General features: G+C 55.3%; 1 protein-coding gene across 1 annotated transcript; it reads left to right on the top strand.

Annotated features, from left to right (window-relative positions):
- The first annotated feature begins 12,403 nt into the window (after positions 1–12,403).
- On the top strand, positions 12,404–17,210 carry CDKN1A (cyclin dependent kinase inhibitor 1A). The gene is made up of 3 exons (XM_059488129.1): positions 12,404–12,467; positions 14,915–15,331; positions 16,014–17,210. Exons 2-3 carry the CDS (start codon positions 14,923–14,925, stop codon positions 16,061–16,063), a joined length of 459 nt encoding a protein of 152 aa, XP_059344112.1. The 5' UTR covers positions 12,404–12,467; positions 14,915–14,922; the 3' UTR covers positions 16,064–17,210.
- The last annotated feature ends 2,271 nt before the right edge of the window (positions 17,211–19,481 follow it).

Genomic DNA, 19,481 nt, shown 5'->3' with positions numbered 1-19,481 from the left:
TCATAAAAGATGTCTGTGACAGAGGTGGAGTTTCCTTTGCTTGGTTGTTTCCAGGCAGCGAAAGGGAGACAGTGAAGCATAAGGGAAGGATGTGCTGGTGCTGCTGAGCTGTGTCTGGATTGATTTATTTTTTTAGTGACTTAGTCTTTGTTGGGCTGGGTCTTGAAGGTCTCTTCCAACCCCTCTGAGGTTCTGTTGATGAATTAAAGACTGCAAGTTGCTGTGTGTCCCACTTGTCCCAGAAACGCAGGGTGGCCGCAGGTGCTGCAAGAGGCACTTAGACCCCTGGAGCGGGATTCAGCGCTGAGCTGGGAATGCCCAGGCCCGAGCCGGCTGTTGCGGAGGGTGAGAACAGCGGGTGGAGCTGGCTCGGGCCGTGCAGTGCCGCCGGTGCCCGGCAGAGGTCAGCGCGGCTCCGGCCCGGGGCCTGTTCGCTCTCGGGATGCCCCAGCCCAGCTCCGGGCCGGGCCCGGGGGCTGCCCGCGGCCCTGCTCTGTTCCGTTCCCTTCCCCTCCGTGCCTCTGGCAGTGTCAGATGTGCAGAAGGGTCACAGCTTGTGGTGCCTCTGCCGGCACAGACACTCTTCCTGTGGTTACCTGGGGGAGCAAGGAGCCTTCAGTTCAGCTGCTGCAGGGGGAGAAATCTGAAGTGCCAGAGACAGTGGGAAGCAGGTTGTGGTTTTCATACGCAACACTCTTGAGGAAGTGTTTCAGTTTCAGCTTTCTGACTATTTTACTCCCCAGCTGAATGAAGAAGTTGCTCCTTAGATCAGAAGTGTGCTGGTTTTATGTAATTGGGTGGAGGTTTGAAGGGGAACACAACAAACAGCTTCTAGAGAAAGATGGGAAATTTATAAATATAAATAAACACTGAGTGGACAGCCCTTCCCACAGGGTGTAGGTAATGAGCTATTTTTGATGTACCAGCACATTTGTGGATTTCAGGCATCTCCTTCCTGTCTGAGGGAGTGACCAGCCTGGGAGTGTTGTGTTTAAAAAGTTTGCTCTCAAATTAAATGTACAAGGAAGTGTTGGTGTTCTGAGGCTGGGGACATCCCTTGCCTTTCCCCGAAGATTCTGACACCAGGAAGAATCACCAAGCAGTCTGTCCCTGCCAGGGTAGGACAGAGGGACGCTCACTATCCAAGGCTCCTTGGCAGAACCTCAGCCACAGCCCTGCTCTGGAGACCCTTGGAGTGATGGAGCAATTGCTGCTGCCTGACACCTTCCAAATTGTTTCAGGGCCTGGTTTCATGGTGCTGACAGTCATGCTTTACACAGTGTTTCTAATTTGGGGAGAGGTTTAACTGCCCCTGCTTCAGGCAGAAGCATCCTGGGGTTAATACTCAGAGATCCTCAGCAGTGCCTGAGCACATCCCAATTATTTTATACACTTTCCCTGGGGAGAGCATTGTGTGCAAATGGGTTTGCAAAGAAGAGGATCTTGTTTTTTTCTTTTTATGTACATGCTGCTCTTTGTTTATGACCAAAGATCATGTTAAGAATGTGCCTTGCAGTTTAGGACATCCTTAACCTCTCCTTTCTTTCTTTTGTTGGGATTTGTTCCACTGGCCTTCAGACAGGGTTATGCTTGGGTGTGAGGAGTTGGGATCATCCCAAGCACTGACAGTGCTGCTGGTTAGCCTGCTCCATGTGCAGGATGACATATGTTCATATACATAATGCTAGTTAGGACAAAAACTGGAAAAAAGGAGGGCTGACAGATAATGGTAGAAAAACAAGGAAAAAAATCCCTTGAAAAATAGATTAGTTTTTGTCTGTTCCACTAAAATTCATCAGGTTTTAGGATACCTTATCCTGACCCTGTTCAAAAAGCTGAAGGGAGCCAGTATGGAGCATTCCCACTGTTGATTTCAAAGCTGAGCCTTGGGAAGAATTGCCAAATCCCTGTCCAGAGGTGCAGCCTGGCAGTTTCTCCTCTATTAAATTGATTTGCTTCCCCTCTGAGAGCAGAACAGAGCTGCAGAAGTCCAGACCAAACATTGCTCTATGAAAAAAGAGCTTTTTTCCTCTTGGACAAACAGGTGTGCTGTTTTTATCCCCCTCATCCTCCAAAGCCAGTCTGGTTCTGGAGCTTTGCTCTTCTGTCCTCCAGCCACAGCTGGAACTGCAATGTGTTACTGATGGATTTCATCCTCTGCCTTTGCCTTTCCTTCTTTTTGAAACCAGAGACACCACCCAGTGCCCATGGATCTTCTGCAGCAGCCTGGCACAAGTTATACCTTGTAGTTCTGACCCTCTCCTGCTTTGGTGGGGTCTGGCAGCAGAACCCAGTGCTGGAAGGATTTTTTGACCTATAGATGTTTTCAGGGTTTTGTGTTTATTAATAAAATCATAGAAAAGCCCTCTACCATTGAGTCCCACCATTCCCCCCCCAGCAGTCCCTGAACAATTCTGCAGCTTTTTACTGCTCTTATCACCATTTTTCAGTTTCCAGTTTTACTTTCATTTGCCATGATGTCATCACCATGGGCTGCCTCCTTGTCTCTGGATAGACAGATCCTCAAAGTGGCTGAATGTTGGACAAACATTTGTGCTGGATTTAATCCCTGTCTCTGTATCCCTGCTCAAATACTGTCCTAGAAATACAGTCCCAAAACCTGAGCTGCAGTTCCCCCCACCGATCAACCTACTCTGTTGCTGTTGTAGTGCAGAGTTAAAACAAGTTAAAAACAAGAGAAAAAAACTGGAGCATCAGCCCCTTTTGCAAACAAAAGGCTGAAGGGCAGGAGTGCAATTCCAGTCTCTGGTTTGACCTTAGCTCCTGCACAGGGCCATGGCACTTGCTGTACCTGCCCTAAAGAGGCAGCTCCCACTGCCCTGCTGCTGGAATGCCTCAGCTTCACCCCTCAGCCTGACAGAAACTGGCAGAATAAAGCAAATTTTTGCTTGGTCATGTTTGCAATTAGTCAGGAGCTTGCCAGAGCTGAAGCCTTGTCCCAGGCTCTGACATGAGAAGTGTTCTGGTTTCCTCCAAGCCCATCACTGCCTGGGGTTGCTCTTTTGTTTCTGCAGTTTCACTGGGGCACGGCCACGAGTTCCTCTGTTAATGCCTTTCAAACAAACACGGCTGGGGACTAAAATAAACACGGGATCCAGACAAATATAAAATAGACATGCAAGAGGAACACTATGTTCGTTCCCAAGTGATTCATGTGGCTATTATTTAATAATTTAGTGGCTGACATAACTTGGAGTTGAACAAATCTTCACATTGATTCGGGTGGTGTTTCTGCTCGCTCCTCTAAGTCATTTTAGTCAGATTTTCTGTGGGAGTGACCACAGCTGGAAAAGGGAAGCACATGTCCCTCCCATCTGGATCCTGTCACCATGGCCAGCAGTGCCACTCCACAACCTCCCTGGCCGTGAGGAGATTCCTCCTGCTGCCTTCACACTGTTGTTCTTGGGCACTTTGCTGGGTGACACAGAAGTTGTCATGTGCCACTGGCTGGTGGCACCCCCAGAGCAGCCCGAGGTGTGTGACAGGCCCTGGGCAGCCCCAGGCTCCTTGGGGACTGTGCTATCAGGGTGCAGCAGGGGTGTCAGGGTGGGGCACTGTGTCACTCAGGCTGTCACTTGGGAACATCACCCCTGCCAGCTGTCAGACAGCCATTATCTCCTCGTGGGCAGAGGCTGCTCAGAACATGAATATTCAAAAATATTCAGCAGGAAGTCTCGGCGCTGTCCCAGCCCTCCCTGCTGACGGAGGGTTTGCTGTCAGTGTTTGATATAAAGTGTTTGCAGTCAGAATCCCAGAATGGTTTGGGTTGGGAGGGACCCTAAAACTCATTTTGTTCCACTCCCTGGAACACCTTCCATTAGCCCAGGTTGCTCCAAACCCCATCCAAGCTGGCCTTGGACACTTCCAAGGTTGGGGCAGCCACAGCTTCTCTGGGCACCCTGTGCCAGGGCCTCTGCCTCATTGCAGGGAAGGATTTCTGCCCAACACCAGTGTTATTGCACCTTGTGCTGCTCTTCCTGGTGCTGGATTGATCAGCTTTTCATGCACTTGTACTATAAACTTTGTGGGAGGAGGTTGTCCAGCTGGGGAGATAAGCTCCAGGTGTGGTTTGCTGCCACTCCTGGCAGGTTGTCCTTGCAGCTGCCTGGCTGACACGTGCCACCCAGGAACTCGTGGATGAAACTCCGCCAGGTTTGGAGTCAGGAGTTCCCCTGTGCAGGGAGTGTTTGACAGGGACCCATGGGGTATTTTTTGATCTGGAGATATTTTCAGTGTTTCCTGTTTCATAGAAACATGAAATCATTTAGGTTGGAAAAGCCCTCTAAGATCATCATGTCTGTCTGTTCCCCCGAGCACTGCCAGGTCCAGCACTAACCCATCCATACCTTTTTTGAAATGTGTCCAGGCGTGGTGACTCTGCCACTGCTGTGGACACATGTGCTTGACAACCCTTCTGGTGAAGGAATTTTTGTGAATATCCAACCTAAACTTCTGGTGCAGCTTGAGGCTGTTTCCTCTCATTCTATCCCTGTTCCCTGGGAGCAAAGCCCAACCCTCCCCAACTGTCCCCTCCTGTCAGGAGTTGTGCAGAGCCACAAGGCCCCCCCTGAGCCTCCTTTTCTCCAGGCTGAGCCCCTTTCCCAGCTCCCTCAGCCACTCCTGGTGCTTCAGACCCTTCCCCAGCTCTGTTCCGTTTTCTGGACACACTCCAGCCCCTCAATGTCTTTCTTGCCATGAGGGGACCACAACTGAACACAGTTCTCAAGGTGTGGCCTCAGCACAGGGGCAGGGGAACTTCAACTTTACAACATCCCCCTCTCTTTGTCTCCCTCCTGCTCCCATTGTGGATTTACAATTGATAATCTATAAATCTCTCAGTGTTCTGCCAAGCAGAGGTTTGTGCAGAGGTGGGAAGGGCTCTGGTGCAGCATCGCTGCTGGTGGGTGAAGCACAGAACATTTTAAACCCTGTTTCCATCTGTGGCACTGCTGACCACAGCTCCAAGTTTCAGCAAATTTCCTTATTTTTTTTCCCTGAAACTGAAAGAGAAAATTTTATTTTGGCACCTGGAACTCCCCAACTTTAATCTCTGTGCAACTGGGCAGAGCCCCTGTGGTGAGTGAAGCATGTGCACCCCCATGGCCCAGCTTGGGGGGCCAGTGGGGTGAAAGCTGCTCCTCCATCCCCAGAAATCCTGCTCTGCCTGACTGACAGGTAGGAGGAAAAGTGCAATCGACCCTTACCCTGTGTCAAGGTGGTGGCTGCCATATCATCACCCCTGCCTTTATTGCCATCTCAGCTGTCCCCTCCCATTACCTCTGCTCTGCTCTGGGCTCTGCACAAGTCACTGCACAAGGCAGGGCTCTGTCTGTCTGTCTGTCTGTCTGGGGTCTGGGGTCTGGTCGTGCCCTCCTACAGATCCCATTCCATGACATGTTCAGGGTCTGCCTGGTGTCTAGATTCTGGTCCTGTCCTCCTGCAGATCCCCTTTCATGACATGTTCAGGATCTGTCTGGGTCTGGATCCTGGTCCTGCCCTCCTGCAGATCCCATTCCATGACATGTTCAGGGTCTGTCTGTCTGTCTGTCTGGGTCCTGGTCCTGTCCTCCTACAGGTATCATTTCATGACTTGCTTAGAGTCTGTCTGGGGTCTGGGTCCTGGTCCTGCCCTCCTACAGATCCATTTCATGATGTTCAGGGTCTGTCTGGGGTCTGGGGTCTGGTCCTGCCCTCCTGCAGATCCCATTTCATGACATGTTCTGGGTCTGTCTGTCTGTCTGTCTGTGTCCTGGTCCTGTCCTCCTGCAGATCCCATTTCATGCTGTTCAGGATCTGTCTGGGTCTGGGTCCTGATCCTGCCTTCCTACAGATCCCATTTCATGACATGTTCAGGATCTGTGTGGGTCTGGGTCCTGGTCCTGTCCTCCTACAGATATCATTTCATGACATCTGGGGTCTGGGTCCTGGTCCTGCCCTCCTGTAGTTCCCATTTCATGCTGTTCAGGGTCTGTCTGGGTCTGAGTCCTGGTCCTGCCCTCCTGCAGATCCATTTCATGCCATGCTCAGGGTCTGCCTGCCCCTGCTCTGCCCCTTCCCTCCCTGTGCCCACGCCCAGCCCCACTCCTCGCCCCCCAGCACCAAGTGAATCACGAGGCTGTGCTGGACTGGGGCATTCCCACAAGGTGAGACTGGAGATCCAGGAGATGGTGACACACGCTGAGCCAGTGGGTGTTAGGATGGGCAGGCAGGTCAGTGTGCACATCCCAGAGCCCAGGTCTGTGTGGGACAACCCCAAACTCTCAGCATTTGAGAGTGGAGATGCCCCATCCTGGTGTCTGGGTGCTCCAGGCAGAGGGTGCCCATGGAATCAGAGTTGGTTCAGGGGTGACATCGTGAGTAAGTTCTTAGTCAGAGCTCTCCATCCTCACCTCCTTCTCGTGGCTGTACAGGGCCAGATCGAGCTCCCAATGGATTTCAAACCATCCATGGCTTGGAGAGCAGCAAACCCCTCAGCAGCAGCACCGTGCCACACGTGCTGTGCATTGGGAAGAAGTGACATCCATTGACAGCTTCCAGGGGCTGCAGGACAGGAGCAACCCTGCCCCACTCACTTATCCTTCTGGGTAAGGTCCTGCTGTCCTCCCCCTGCCCTCACTGAGATGCTTCTGGGTGCAAAATAACCCCCAGTGAGCATTTTGGATGGAGCTTATTCCCTGCAGGAAGCACTGCAAGAGGCTGGAGCCGCTCAGCCCTGGTTCCCAGTGGGTGTCTGTGTCCCCTCCTGTGGGTGTCTGTGTCCCCTCCTGTGGGTGTCTCTGTCCTCTCCTGTGGGTGTCTCTGTCCTCTCCTGTGGGTGTCTGTGTCCCCTCCTGTGGGTGATGTGTCCCCTCCTGTGGGTGTCTCTGTCCCCTCCTGTGGGTGTCTGTGTCCCCTCCTGTGGGTGTCTGTGTCCTCTCCTGTGGGTGTCTGTGTCCCCTCCTGTGGGTGATGTGTCCCCTCCTGTGGGTGTCTCTGTCCCCTCGTGTGGGTGTCTCTGTCCCCTCCTGTGGGTGTTTGTGTCCGTGTCCCCTCCTGTGGGTGTCTCTGTCCCCTCCTGTGGGTGTCTGTGTCCGTGTCCCCTCCTGTGGGTGTCTCTGTCCTCTCCTGTGGGTGTCTGCCCATCCTGCCGTGCTCCAGGCCGTGGGCACTGAGGTGGAGCAGCAGGGGAATAAAGGGACAGCCTGGTGCAGGGTTTGGAGCCAGGTACTGCAGCCACCCGGCCATGCTCTGAACAATGAGGCCTTTGCTGCCAGCAAAAAAACCCCACAAAGCTTCCAAGCTGCTCATGGAAAGTCAGTGAAGCAATTACGTTAATGACTGTGAATGGGGCTAAAAACAATCTTGGATGAAAATGAGTGAGGGGCCGAATGAAGCGACCGATTCATAGCCTGGCTCTCGCATCCAGGAATATTTCCAGTAAGCAAAGGCCTTGTTTTAGGACTGTCTCATCCCCTATTTGTGCTTGGTGGGACTCTATTTCCACTCTGCTGGGTCTGGTGTCTCATCAAAATGCCTTCATAAATGGGGCAAACAAGGGCTGGATATGGCAGGGGAACAGTCAATTAACACGATCCGAGTTCTTTTAGGGGCAGAGTTAATCAAGCATTCAGCGTTTTGTCATTCTTGTCTTTCTTTCCTGGGAAAATCCTATTAGTATAAAATCACTTAATAGGGCACTTCAAAGAGCTGATGGGAAAACAGGCTTTGCTGGGATACAAACGCCCTCCAGCCGAACACTGGGCTCATTTAGACTTCTGCTGGAGCGTGAGGGTTTCATTAAGAGCCTTCACGTTTCCCACTTAAAAGAAAAAAGCTTGTTAGCAGAGATAATAAAAAAAAAAAAAAAACAAAAAAAAAAAAAACAACACAGAGAAAAAACTCTTGGTGATTTGAATCTTGCTGAAGAGGCTTTTCAGTGCTGGAATACTCAGGACTTTGTCACTGGCAATCTGCTGTCCTGAGTTGAGTAATTTCCACCTGCCTGGGATGTTCTGGCAAATAAAAGCTGTTTGAGGAGGGGAAAAAAATTACCCCTGTGCCCCATGGAGTGGGACACAGTCTGGCTGGACATTGGGGTGTAGGATGGGTGTTCTGCAGGACTGAACCCCAAACCCATGTGCTATCTCCCCACTGTCCATGCTGTGGCAGAGGTCCTGTGTTAGTTCCCCCCATTTTCAGGGTGTTTCTCTGGGTAGAAATTCACCTTTTTGCAGAGTTTGTGTTTATCTCACCTTGAGAAATAGGTGTGATAAACATAAAAAAAGTGTGCCCTGATCTCTGCCATCTCCATCCCAAAAGACCTGAGGGATGCTCATCTGCCCAAATCTTTGCTGTTTCCCCTCTGTGCCGGTTGATCTAACAGGAATATCACTTCCCCACCCTAAAAAACCCTTTTCACATAAGACCTTTGACCACTAAATTTCCAAACCGTGTAAAATCCTTCCAGACAGGAATCTGTGTGCCTTTAGAAGTCCTGATGAGCACGGGGTGGACCTCAGTGTGTTACTCAGTGTGAACACAGCTCCACCAAGCCACATTTCCCCATTTTCCAAGGCTGGAGCATTCCCACCCCAATCCCTCCATCCCACCCAAGCTGTTCCCTGCTCCAGGATGGAACTGTCCCCATGTCCCCCTGGCTTTGGGGGTGCTGCTTCCCGAGTCAGAGGAGGACACGGGGCAGGGACGAGCCTGTCAGGGGCGCTGTGCCCGGGCACGTTCCCTGTCGGATCCCTGGCTCTGTGAGGATGGGCTGAGTCACACGGCTCTCCCTGCCCAGAGTGATGTGTTTGCTTCCGTGTCTGCTCAGGCTTCCACTCCCCTCGGCTCCTGCGGGTCCCACCTGGGGAGATCCCCTGGGAATTCAGCACTCCCGAGGGTGCTGCTCAGTGTTTGGGTGCCCCCGGTGCTGGGAAGGAGGTTCCTTTGAAGGCTGTGAAATATGCAGTAATTTAATATATTCCTTTTGCTTCCAGGCATTGGGACGGGTTATTCAAGGAAATGATAAACACGGATTCTCCCACCAACACCTTCCTCCCGTGTGGGGGTTTGGGAGCCCGGGACAGGGGAGGTGACAGATCCCACGCTGTGGCTATAAATGGTGAGAAGGAAATAGCCCATCAGCCCTCAGTGCTGATCCTGGTCCCCAGTCCTGTGTCTGCCTTCGTCCTCCTCCTCCTCTGTGTTGTGGGATCAAACACCATGAATCACATTTGGGATTTTCTATTTTTTTTTTTTTAAAGTTCCTGTGTCGCCTTCTTAATCACTCTTCCTCTTACCCCTCCAGCCCTTTTTTCTTTCTCTAGTAATGCCACTGCAGACATACTCATGGACTTCCTGAGCCAGACCCTGACACCATCCCTCTCCCACTTCCCATTTCCAGTTACCCCCTTTGTCGCTGGAGCTCCTCTCTCCCACAGGAAGGGAAGCGAGAGTGGAGTTTGCAAGAGCCAGAAACCTCCTCAGACCCCCATCACAGCGTGTGGGGAGTGAACCCTCACCAAAAAATCACTGAGAGTTACTTTCCTAAGGGAAAATCTACATCTGATTGATTTTCTCGCTGTTTTAGTCCTGGGATGAACCCCTGGTGTAACTGGGATGTTCCCAGCAGCCAGGCTGGTTGGTTTATCTCACTTTTTGAATCCCTCAGTCTTGCACCAGTGGCTCTGGGGCCACTCTGGTTTGCACAAGCTCCTTCCTCTGCCACTTCAAAAAGCTGCTGGTTTGTGGAAATGGAAATGGTCCCATTTCCTTCTGTGCACTGGGGGGCAGGAGGGAAGGGTTCTATGGTAAAAAGGGAAGTGTTTAAAGCAGGGAGCATCCTCTGGTAAATGCTGCTTCAACCCAGAGTCCCAGAGCAGCACTGGAGCTGCACTGACCCAGGAGATGCCCAGGCTGGGGCGGTGCCAACTGCATCCCTCACATCCAGAGGCAGCAAACCCACACCTGCAGCTGGAGCAGGGCTGGAGCTTGGCAAGGAAATGATCTGCAAACTTCCTCTGCATGAGGCTCTGAAGGCTGCTCCCTGCACCCAGAAGCAGAAATCATTCCTAGGTGGAAAAACCAGTGACAACTTCCCTGTCCCAACTTGCCCCCTCCTCTCCCTGCCTATTGCAAACAGAAAGGATGAATTTTGGAGCCTTTAAGTCCAGACTGCATCTTTACAGGTTGGGTTTTCAGCGCTGTGACATGAATTTAGCTTTCCTCATCCTCATTTCCTGTCCATCCAACTGTGCTTCTCTGGAGGCAGCCACAGGGCAGCCACATGAATCAGGCAGGCACCACTGAACTTGGAAAGCTCTGCAGAGTGTGGACGAGTGATTGACACTTTCAACACTTGAAACACTTTTTCCACTGTCACCTTGTCACTTGGAATTGTGATTTCCCCATTTCCCATCTTCTTTTCGCCTTTCCTGTCCATCCAGCTTGCCTCTCTGGGGGACTGCACAGCCACTGAACCAGATTCCAGCGCCTTGGCACAGCTCTGCAGAGTAGGGACAAGAGATTGTGAAATACTCCTGCAGCTCGTGGCAGGAGCTGAACATGCCCCAACACATTTTTTAGCTGCTCTGGCCAGGGGGAAGCTGCTGTTCCAGCTGGAAAAAGCAGGAATGGTCTGCACACCAAGGGTCCTCCTCAGCACTCCGGTACCTGATGACTCCAGGGGCTTTTGAGGCACTCCCAAGGGATCACTTTAACAAGGCTTTTGTCACTTGGAATTGTGCTGTCACCTCTTTGTGCCCAGGGGAGCAGGTTGTGTTTGTCTCTGTGTGCCTGAGCCATAAGAGGGCTGCAGGACAGAGCCCCTGTGCCCCGCTGGGCTGGCTCTGAGGGCTTCCCTTCCCTCCTCGGGCTGCCAGGCAGGGATGGAGCCACCAGCCAGGCTCAGGGCAGCTCCCTCCAGGCCCACAGAGTAACCCCAGCAGAAGCTGACCTGTCTTCACAGCTTCCCTTGGATGCATTTTCCAGCTAAGCCACAGATCCCCTCGAATCCTTGCTGCAGGTTCCTGCAGGACATGCACAGACTTGTTCCTCCTCCTCATCCCTGCCTGGACATCTGCAGGACTCAGAGCAGCAGATCCTGCTCCAAACACTTTTTTCCACCCACGGTGGGTGCTGGGGCTCAGCTGGTGGAGCAGAACCAGACCTGGGGGAGACAATCCTGTTGGAGAGGCCAGGGATGGGTTGGGCAGTGCCTGGGGGCCAGGGGAGGATCATCACCATGTGGTTCTCAGGTTGGCACCCAGGGGAGGATCATCACCGTGTGGTTCTCAGGTTGGCACCCAGGGGAGGATCATCACCGTGTGGTTCTCAGGTTGGCACCCAGGGGAGGATCATCACCGTGTGGTTCTCAGGTTGGCACCCAGGGGAAGATCATCACCGTGTGGTTCTCAGGTTGGCACCCAGGGGAAGATCATCACCGTGTGGTTCTCAGGTTGGCACCCAGGGGAGGATCATCACCGTGTGGTTCTCAGGTTGGCACCCAGGGGAGAATGATCACCGTGTGGTTCTCAGGTTGGCACCCAGGGGAGGATCATCACCGTGTGGTTCTCAGGTTGGCACTCCAGGGGCTGAGCCACCCCGTCCTTAACCCCTGAATCTCCTTCCTGCAGTGCCAGGTGGGTGGGACAGCCTGGGCAGGACAAGACCCTCTTGGAGCTGGGTGAATTCCTGTGTGTCCTGGCTGGAATGTGGCACCTGGATCCACTGCAGGGAGCTCCTGGTACCCTCAACGAGATCTCTGCATCCCTCAGGGGCATCTCCCTGTCCCCTGACCCCTTTAGGAAGGGAATCTCTGCATTTCCTCATGGGGAGGGGTCCCTGTGTTCCCTGATGGGGGAGATGCCTGCACCTCCCAGGGAGGAGAGCCCTGTATCCCCTGGCTGGGGTTTCCTTTATCTCATCTCCTGCCTAAGGTTTCCCTCTGGCTCCTGATGCCGGGGCCCTGCACCCACCTAGGAAGGGCTTCCCCCTATCCCCTGGTGGGGGTCCCTCCATCTCCTGCTACAGGGGCGTCCAACACTCCCCAAGGAGGGGGGTCCCGGTATCCCCTAACCCAGCTCCGCGCTGTCCCTAGCAAGGGGGTCCCGGTGCCCACGGTCCTGGCATGGCCGGGTCTCCCCTGGCACCGCGCACATTCCCGGGAGCCGGGATGGGAGAGGAAAGGGCGATGGGGGCGAGAACGCACACGCAGAGCGGGGGAGAGGAAAGGGCGATGGGGGCGAGAACGCACACGCAGAGAGGGGGAGAGGAAAGGGCGATGGGGGCGAGAACGCACACGCAGAGCGGGGGAGAGGAAAGGGCGATGGGGGCGAGAACGCACACGCAGAGCGGGGCCGCTCCGGGGCGGGGCGGGAGGGAAATCCCGGGCGACGCCGGGCCCGGCTCCTCCCCGTCCTCGCTTAAAAGGCGGGGACGCGCCAAGCTCGGACAGACGCGCGGAGCCGGCGGTGAGTGCGGGCGGGGCTGGGCACGGCCGGGCCGGGCGGCTCCGCTCCTGCGCTGCCCGGGGAGGGAAGGAGGGCAGGAGGGCGAGCGAGCGCCGCTTTCCCCGGGGAGCGCCGGTGCCTGGAGCGGGGGAAACGCCGTAGCGGGGGCGGCTCCGCCTGGAGCCGTGTGCCCGGCGCTGGGAGAGAGCGGGGCCGGGGTGACGGTGCTGAGGGTGGCGGTGCCCGGGGGTGGCGATGCCGGGGCTGGCGGTGCCCGGGGCTGGCGGTGCCCGGGGCTGGCGGTGCCCGGGGCTGGCGGTGCCGGGGGTGGCGGTGCCGGGGGTGGCGGTGGCGGTGCGGAGCCCCCCGGGGATCCGGAGCCCCCGGGCTGGGCCACGCTCGCCCCCCGGTGGCGGCGGTGCGGTGCCCGGTGTCGTACAGGGTGCGGTGCCCGGTGCTGTGCAGGGTGTGGCGCAGGGCACGGTGCGGGCGCGGCGCCACCGCCGAGCATCCCGCGGGTCCCGGCCAGCCCCGTGCCAGCCCCCCGGAGCCATCGGTGTCACGAACCGCGCGGAGCAGCGGCTTCAGCCGCTCCCGGATGCGGGTGCCCCCAGCCCCTCCTGCTCGCCCAGCCTTGCCCAAACTGGTGGGACTGGTCCTGGCTGTCGCAGGCGGCTGTGGAGCCCCGCTCGGTGTCCGCAGGGCTGCTCTCATCGCCCAGCTCGGCTGGCGGGGTTTAACGGGGCCGTGCACCTGCCGCTCCCTCGCCCCAGTCCCGGGGTTCGCTCCGGTGCCGGGAGCTCGGGGCTGCGGCGGGGCAGAGGGCGCTGGAAGCGGCACCAGCCCCATGGGAGGGGACGATGACCCGGCGCCGGTGCCGGTCCCTCCCTCGCTGGTGGCTTTGGCAATCTGCAGCCGTGAGTCAGGGCCAGGCTGTTATCTCGAGGCTCCAGGGTGGCACCTGAGTGGCGTCGGTGACCTGGGAATGGGGACATGGGCTCGTGACGCGGGCGGGGAGGGCCGGGGGTGTCTGGCCATGATGACAGAACGTGTCCCCCTCTCCCACCACCTGCCCGGGCTTGCCTGGACATGCTGGGACTTGCCTGGCAGTGAGGTCACCCCTGTCTGTGCGCTCGCACTGCCCGGAGATAGGAAGCTGGATTGCTATTTTTACTCGGGGTGCTGGGTCTGAGCCCGGGGTGCCCACGGGGGTGACCAAAGGGACTGAATGTGGCCCCCCAGCCCCCCCCGCTGGCACACTGGGTTGGTGACATGCCTGGTAATAGGATCACTGAATCTTTAAGGCTGGAAAATTCACCTTTTTGCAGAGACCTCCAAGATCCTCGAGTCCAAAATCTGACTGATCCTCACCCTGTCAGCTAGACCAGAGCTCTGGGTTCTACATTCAGTTGTTTCTTGCACATTTCAAGGGTGGAATGTGGGGAAGACAGTGTGGCCCTGGCAATCCAGAGGGGCTGCAGGTGCTGAGTTTGGGGAGAAATCTTCCCTGCAGGAGGCTGAGAAGTCGCTTCTTGGAGAAGTTTGGGGATTGGGAGGATCTTTTGTGGCCTGGCTTTGAGAGTCCCAGATTAGGTGGGAAATGGGAGCTGTGAATCTTCCTTTTTAAAGCTGATTTAATGAGTGTGGCTGTTGCAGTAAGGGCAAGCCTTAGCTCCGAAAACTCAAATCCCAGAGCGGTGCTGCCTCTTATCAGCTGGACTCGATGATCTTGTAGGTGTTTTCCAACCTAAACAATTCTGATTCTGTGTCGAGGTTCCTCATAAGTGGGGTGTAGTGAGGGGTCCATTATCCCCACATGTGTGTCAGGGGAAGTTCTGCTCGGATGAAAAGGCTTTGTCACTTTCTGGGAAGGTCAAGGCTTTTGGCACCGATTTGAAAAAAAACAAACAAGGTCTTGTTTCTGGTTACCCAACAGCTCCTTGCAGATAAGGAGGGTGGTTAACAAAGTGGTCAAGCTTGTGGCATGTTCTTGCAGCTGCTTGAAGGTTTCCTTACAACCGGGTCTGAGTTCTTGAGATGAAGAAACTGGCCAGAAAAACATCCTGTTGCTTCACTTGCCCGTGTGCCAACTTGCCCTTGCCTGCGTGGAGGTGGGGATGAGCAGGCTGGGGACCAGGGGAGCATCATCCAGCTGTGGCTCTGAGGCTGGCACCCCGAGGGCTGTTGTGGGTGGAGCAGTGAGGTGCTGGATGCTCTGACCTGGCAGGGCTTTGCCTGCTGGAGGGGGAGCAGGGAATGTTGAATCTGCACCTTCCCCACCTCCTGTCTCGCACTGGGCTGTGTCTGACCTCAGCCCTGCTCGAGCCTTTGCTAAAATCTCCAGAATCAGAATCCAGATGTGTCAGTCCCCTCTGGGCTGCCTCAGTGCAGACCCAGCCCAGCTTGTCCTGCCTTGCTTTGCCCTGTGTTTGCTCCTCTCACTGTAACTCGCTCTGCTTTCCCCACAGCCGCCACGATGCCGCTGTCCCAGAGCAGGGCTGGGCAGAGCCCCTGCAGCAGCAAAGCCTGCAGGAACCTCTTTGGCCCCGTGGACCACGAGCAGCTCCAGCAGGACTTTGAGGACAAGATGAAGCAGCAGCTGGAAGAAGCTCAGCAGCGCTGGAACTTCAACTTTGAGACAGAGACTCCCCTGGAAGGGCCCTTCAAGTGGGAGAGGATGCTGGTGGCTGAGCAGGCACCCCAAGAGGTTCACAGCCTGGTCAGGGCTGTCATCAGCAGTGACAGCAGGAGCTCCCTGGCCCACAGGGTGCCCCCCAAGGAGTGTGGTGTTGGCAGGATTTGCCCCGAGGAGGCTCAGCAGAGCTCGAAGGTTTGCAGGGCTGGTTCCCTGCAGGGCTTGAAACGTGGGCAGACCACGATCAAAGGTGAGCACTGGGATTGGTGTCACTACTTGGGGGCTTGGTGGCATTGTCATGGCAGGGACACACAGAGGGGGCTTGGGTGCCAGAGCCCTGCCTGGCTCTTGGGCATGGGGAGGGGTCCCACCCTCCCTGGATGTCTCCTAGGGAAGCAGAGCCCATCTTCCAAAGGGTACAAGGCCACCAACTGGTGCCTATTGGCTGCTGGGGACTGGTGTTGGACCTGTGGGTCTTGGTGCTGAAGATGCCCCCAAATTCATCACCTTCAGTTCCAATGGCCTGACCCAGTCATAGAATCACAGGATATTAAGGGGTTGGAATGGACCTTAAAGATCTTCAAGGTCCCATGGGCAGGAACACCTCCCACTAGCCCAGGTTGCTCAAAGCCTTTATCCAACCTGGCTTTGAACACTTCCAGGGTTGGGGCACCCAGAACCTCCCTGGGCAACCTGTGCCAGTGTCTCACCTCCCTCACAGTGAGAAATTTCTGCCTGTGCTCCATGGTCAGGGCCTGGAGTAGAGCTGCAGCAGAGACAAAGAGCAGAGGCAATGCAGATTTACAGCTCTGCTCTGCAGCAGCTTTGCACGGGGGCTTCAGGGTGAAACCCCCCTGGGCTGGGCTCGGGGTGCCTCCCTGGGGACACCTCCCTCTTCCTGCCCTTTCCAACCCTTTCCTTCTTCCTTACAGACTTCTACAGTGCCAAGAGGAGGATCGTCCCTGCCCGGCCCCAGCCGTGACCCGCTGCCACCCGGAGCGTGGCTCCCCACCCTGAGCTGTGCTGTAGCCATGTAGATCTGTAGTTCCCTATTTATGACTTGCTCTGGGTCCTGAGGGACCTTCACTGTGTGCAATGTAGAGGAGGAGCCCCACGGTGGGGCTGGAGGAGGACTGAGATGGACCTGGTGGGATGAAGGAGCTGCCCTGCCTGCAGAAGTGTCCTGTGCCTGTGGGTCCAAGCACCGTCCTTGTGCTATCCTGCTGTCCTGCTGTGGTCTGTCCCCTGCCTAGGGGCCGGTCCTGGGGGACACTTGTGTCCCAACCACCTGGTGGCACCAGATATCTTTAAGAAATGTCACCCGTGTGGGTTGTGGAGCCCTGGCACAGGGGGTGCCCTCTGTCCCCGCAGGATGGGCTGAGCATTGTCCGTGTGTGGGAGCAGAGTGAGGTGGAGGCTGCTCCTTCCCAGGCTGGGCAGAGGGAGCTGTTCCCTGGACAAACCTTCCCTGGGAGCAGCCATGGGGACCAACGGGAGGCTTTGGGACCCCCTGCACTCTGCTGGCCCCAGATCCCACCATCTCACCCTGTTGTTGGCTTGCTGAATGGTGCTGCTTGCCCCCGTGCCCCTGCCTGCCCCAACACTGACGCCAGGCTGGGGAGCCCCTGCTTTGCCTCTGCTGGGCTCCTCTAGGAAGAAGAGGAGGTTCTACTATTTCAGCATCAGCAGCAGGGATGATGCTGAAATAAGGAATTGTAGCTTGTTCTCCTGGACTCTTTCTCCTTTGGGGCTGGTGGGGAGAGGACCCTCACTGGCTCTGCTCTGGGACCAAGGATGGCCTGGGGTAGAGGCTGCTCAGTTCCAGCACTGAAGGATGAGTCCCTGAGGGACTCAACACTGTCAGATCTTGGCACTTTCATGGAGTTCATCTGCTGCTCTGCTGGATTTGGACTCTGGAAACTGGTGCAAGATGGTCCCAGGAAGAAAAGGGACAGGGTTGATCTCCTACCTTGCACCACCATGCACTTTGCTGTGGGTGAAGCTGTCAAGCTCCCAGCACTAAATGTTTATTTATATTTAAAATAATCCTATGAAGTTATGTGGGGAGAGGGGTAATACCTGTTTGTCTGTAAGTGTTAACTCTGAATAAACACTTTTGCCTGAATAAACACTGAATGCCTCTGTGCAAAGGCATTCTGGTTAATGTGGGTGATGGGAGCAGGGCCTGGCTAAGGTGGGGATGTTCTAGGGCTGGGGATCCCTCTGGGGGTGTAGCCCTGAGCTGGGATCTGCCTTTGGGAGGGCTGAGAGGGACAAAGCCTTGCCACAACCTCTGTGCTTGACCCCATTCCCTGGGGACCGTGGTGTGGTGCTGCCACTGTCCCCAGCAGAAGCCAGAGCCACCTGTGTGGGGTGTCCCTGTGGCTCCTCTGTTGCCCCCATCATTCCCCTGCCCCACTGTGCCCCTGTTCCCCCTAACCCTCAGCACATGGCCATTAGCCATGGGCAAGCTGCTCCCCTCCCTGTGCCTTTAAAGGGTGCTGGGGGCCCACAAGGGTGACCCACGCTGTGGGATGGGGACACAAGAACATGTGGTGGCATTGCTGGTGGCATTTTCACTGAGATCCCAGGGGAATCAGGGATATATCTACCCTGCTTCCTTGGAGGACTGGGCAAGGCTTGGATGCAGACTCAGGTTCTGGTTGATGTGAGAAATGCCCAGATTTGCAGAGGATCCAGATGAAAAGAAAGCTGATAGCAGTTACAACCTCATGTCATTGCTCAGCTGAGGATCCCTAAGGCCTCTGCCTGTCCCTGGAGTGAGGGGTGACATCCTTGCAGACCCTTGACACACACTCAGCCTTTGAGCTGCTGCTGAGTCAAACCCTACAGATTTAGCCCCTGTAATCTTTCCCCTTACGTCAGTCCTTCCAAACCCCCCTGGCTGCTGCCAGGAGCTCCCCTCTGCTGTCACCTCCTGTTTGCCAGGAGCAGGAGCAATGAAGGCAATGAGAAATAAATCAGTGAAACCCCTTGTCTGTGCTTGTGGCTCTGGGGACAGCCAGGCTGGGCTCTGCAGGGCTGAGCTCTGAGTCCCTGGGACACCCCAGGACGGCGTCCCCCCAGCTTTGGGACACAAAGCAGTGATGGCAGCTGGGGAAAGGATGGAAACATCCCACTCTCAGCCCAGGCTGTGTTTGCTGCTCCCCAGCCCAGCACAGAGCAGGGATGCTGAGGGTCAAACCCTCACAGGGGGAGGCTCAGGTGCTTCCCTTCCCTTGTGCACACTCAATTCCCTCTCACTGGCACCTTCCAGCATCTCCTTGGGGTTGGATCGTGCCCTCCCCCTGGGCTGTGCCCTTTGCTGATCCACTGGGAGCACCATGCCAGAGCCTTGCTGGGCAGAGGGCACAAATCAAACTATCCCAGGGATATTTAGGGTTTTCCCTTCAAAAGGGAAAATTTGCTCCTCAAATCCTTGGGGGAAGCCAAAATCCAGTCCTTTCTGTGCAGCAGCAAACACTGCAGAGGGTTGGAGGGTGAGGGGACACTGAGCCCCCCAGCCTGACCGAGGGGATGTTCCAGTTTGGGGTGAGCAGCAGCAGCTTTGCCCAGAGTGTGGAGAAGAGCCAGCTGAGCTTTACCTGGCCCTGATGGAGCAGATGGACCTGAGCTGGCTGCTGCTTTGTTAGGTTAAACACCAAATGAGCAGCGTGTGGCTGGTTCCCAGTGAGGGATTTCACCTGTTTAGATGGGCAGAGAGAGTTGGGGCATTGCTCCAGATTGCAAGGCAAGATATTTTCAGTTACCATCTGTATGGCAGATTATCTTTTGTCAAGTGGGAAGTTTGCCTTATCTCTCTCTTTGAGTGACCACATTTACACCTCCCTTGGGAGGAGACATCTGCAGATAACAGCTATTGAATGTCACTGCATGGCTGATAAGAACTACAGCATCCCATTGGCAGATGTGAGCCCAGAGGGAGGAGCCAAGCATTCCTACCCGGATATAATCTGGAGATTCTGGAACACCAGCACAGCTTCTGCACTGGATTGCCCAGAGGAACAGCAGCTGCCTCTTCTTCCCCTGGATCTTCAGAGGCAGAGACTGCACCTTTCTCCAGGATCCCTGCTCCAGCAGAACCAGCCCTGACACTGCAGGAGGGCTGAGCCACAATTCCAATGGGACTGCTGCCAGCACCCTGACCCACAGGGTGTCAGGCTGGGTTCTGACTCTGGCAGTGTTGGTTTGGTTTCCTGCATTGTTTATTTTATCTTTTTCTTTCCTTCCCTATTAAAGAACTGTTATTTCCTGCTCCCATATTTTTGCCTGAGAGCCCCTTAATTTAAAATTTATAGCAATTCAGAGGGGTGGGGAGGTTTTACATTTTCCATTTCAGGGGAGGCTCCTGCCTTCCTTAGCAGACTCCTGTCTTTCCA

This window comes from Ammospiza nelsoni, chromosome 23, assembly GCF_027579445.1.
Source record: "Ammospiza nelsoni isolate bAmmNel1 chromosome 23, bAmmNel1.pri, whole genome shotgun sequence".
NCBI lineage: Eukaryota > Metazoa > Chordata > Aves > Passeriformes > Passerellidae > Ammospiza > Ammospiza nelsoni.
This window is presented reverse-complemented; position numbering and strand designations above follow the sequence as displayed.

What these genes read in the sequence shown, in the direction of transcription:
- CDKN1A (XM_059488129.1), top strand. Translation starts at nt 14,923, where the DNA reads ATGCCGCTGTCCCAGAGCAGGGCTGGGCAGAGCCCCTGCAGCAGCAAA. An exon ending in TGGGCAGACCACGATCAAAG is followed by an intron (nt 15,332 to 16,013) that starts GTGAGCACTGGG and finishes TCTTCCTTACAG; the next exon opens with ACTTCTACAGTGCCAAGAGG.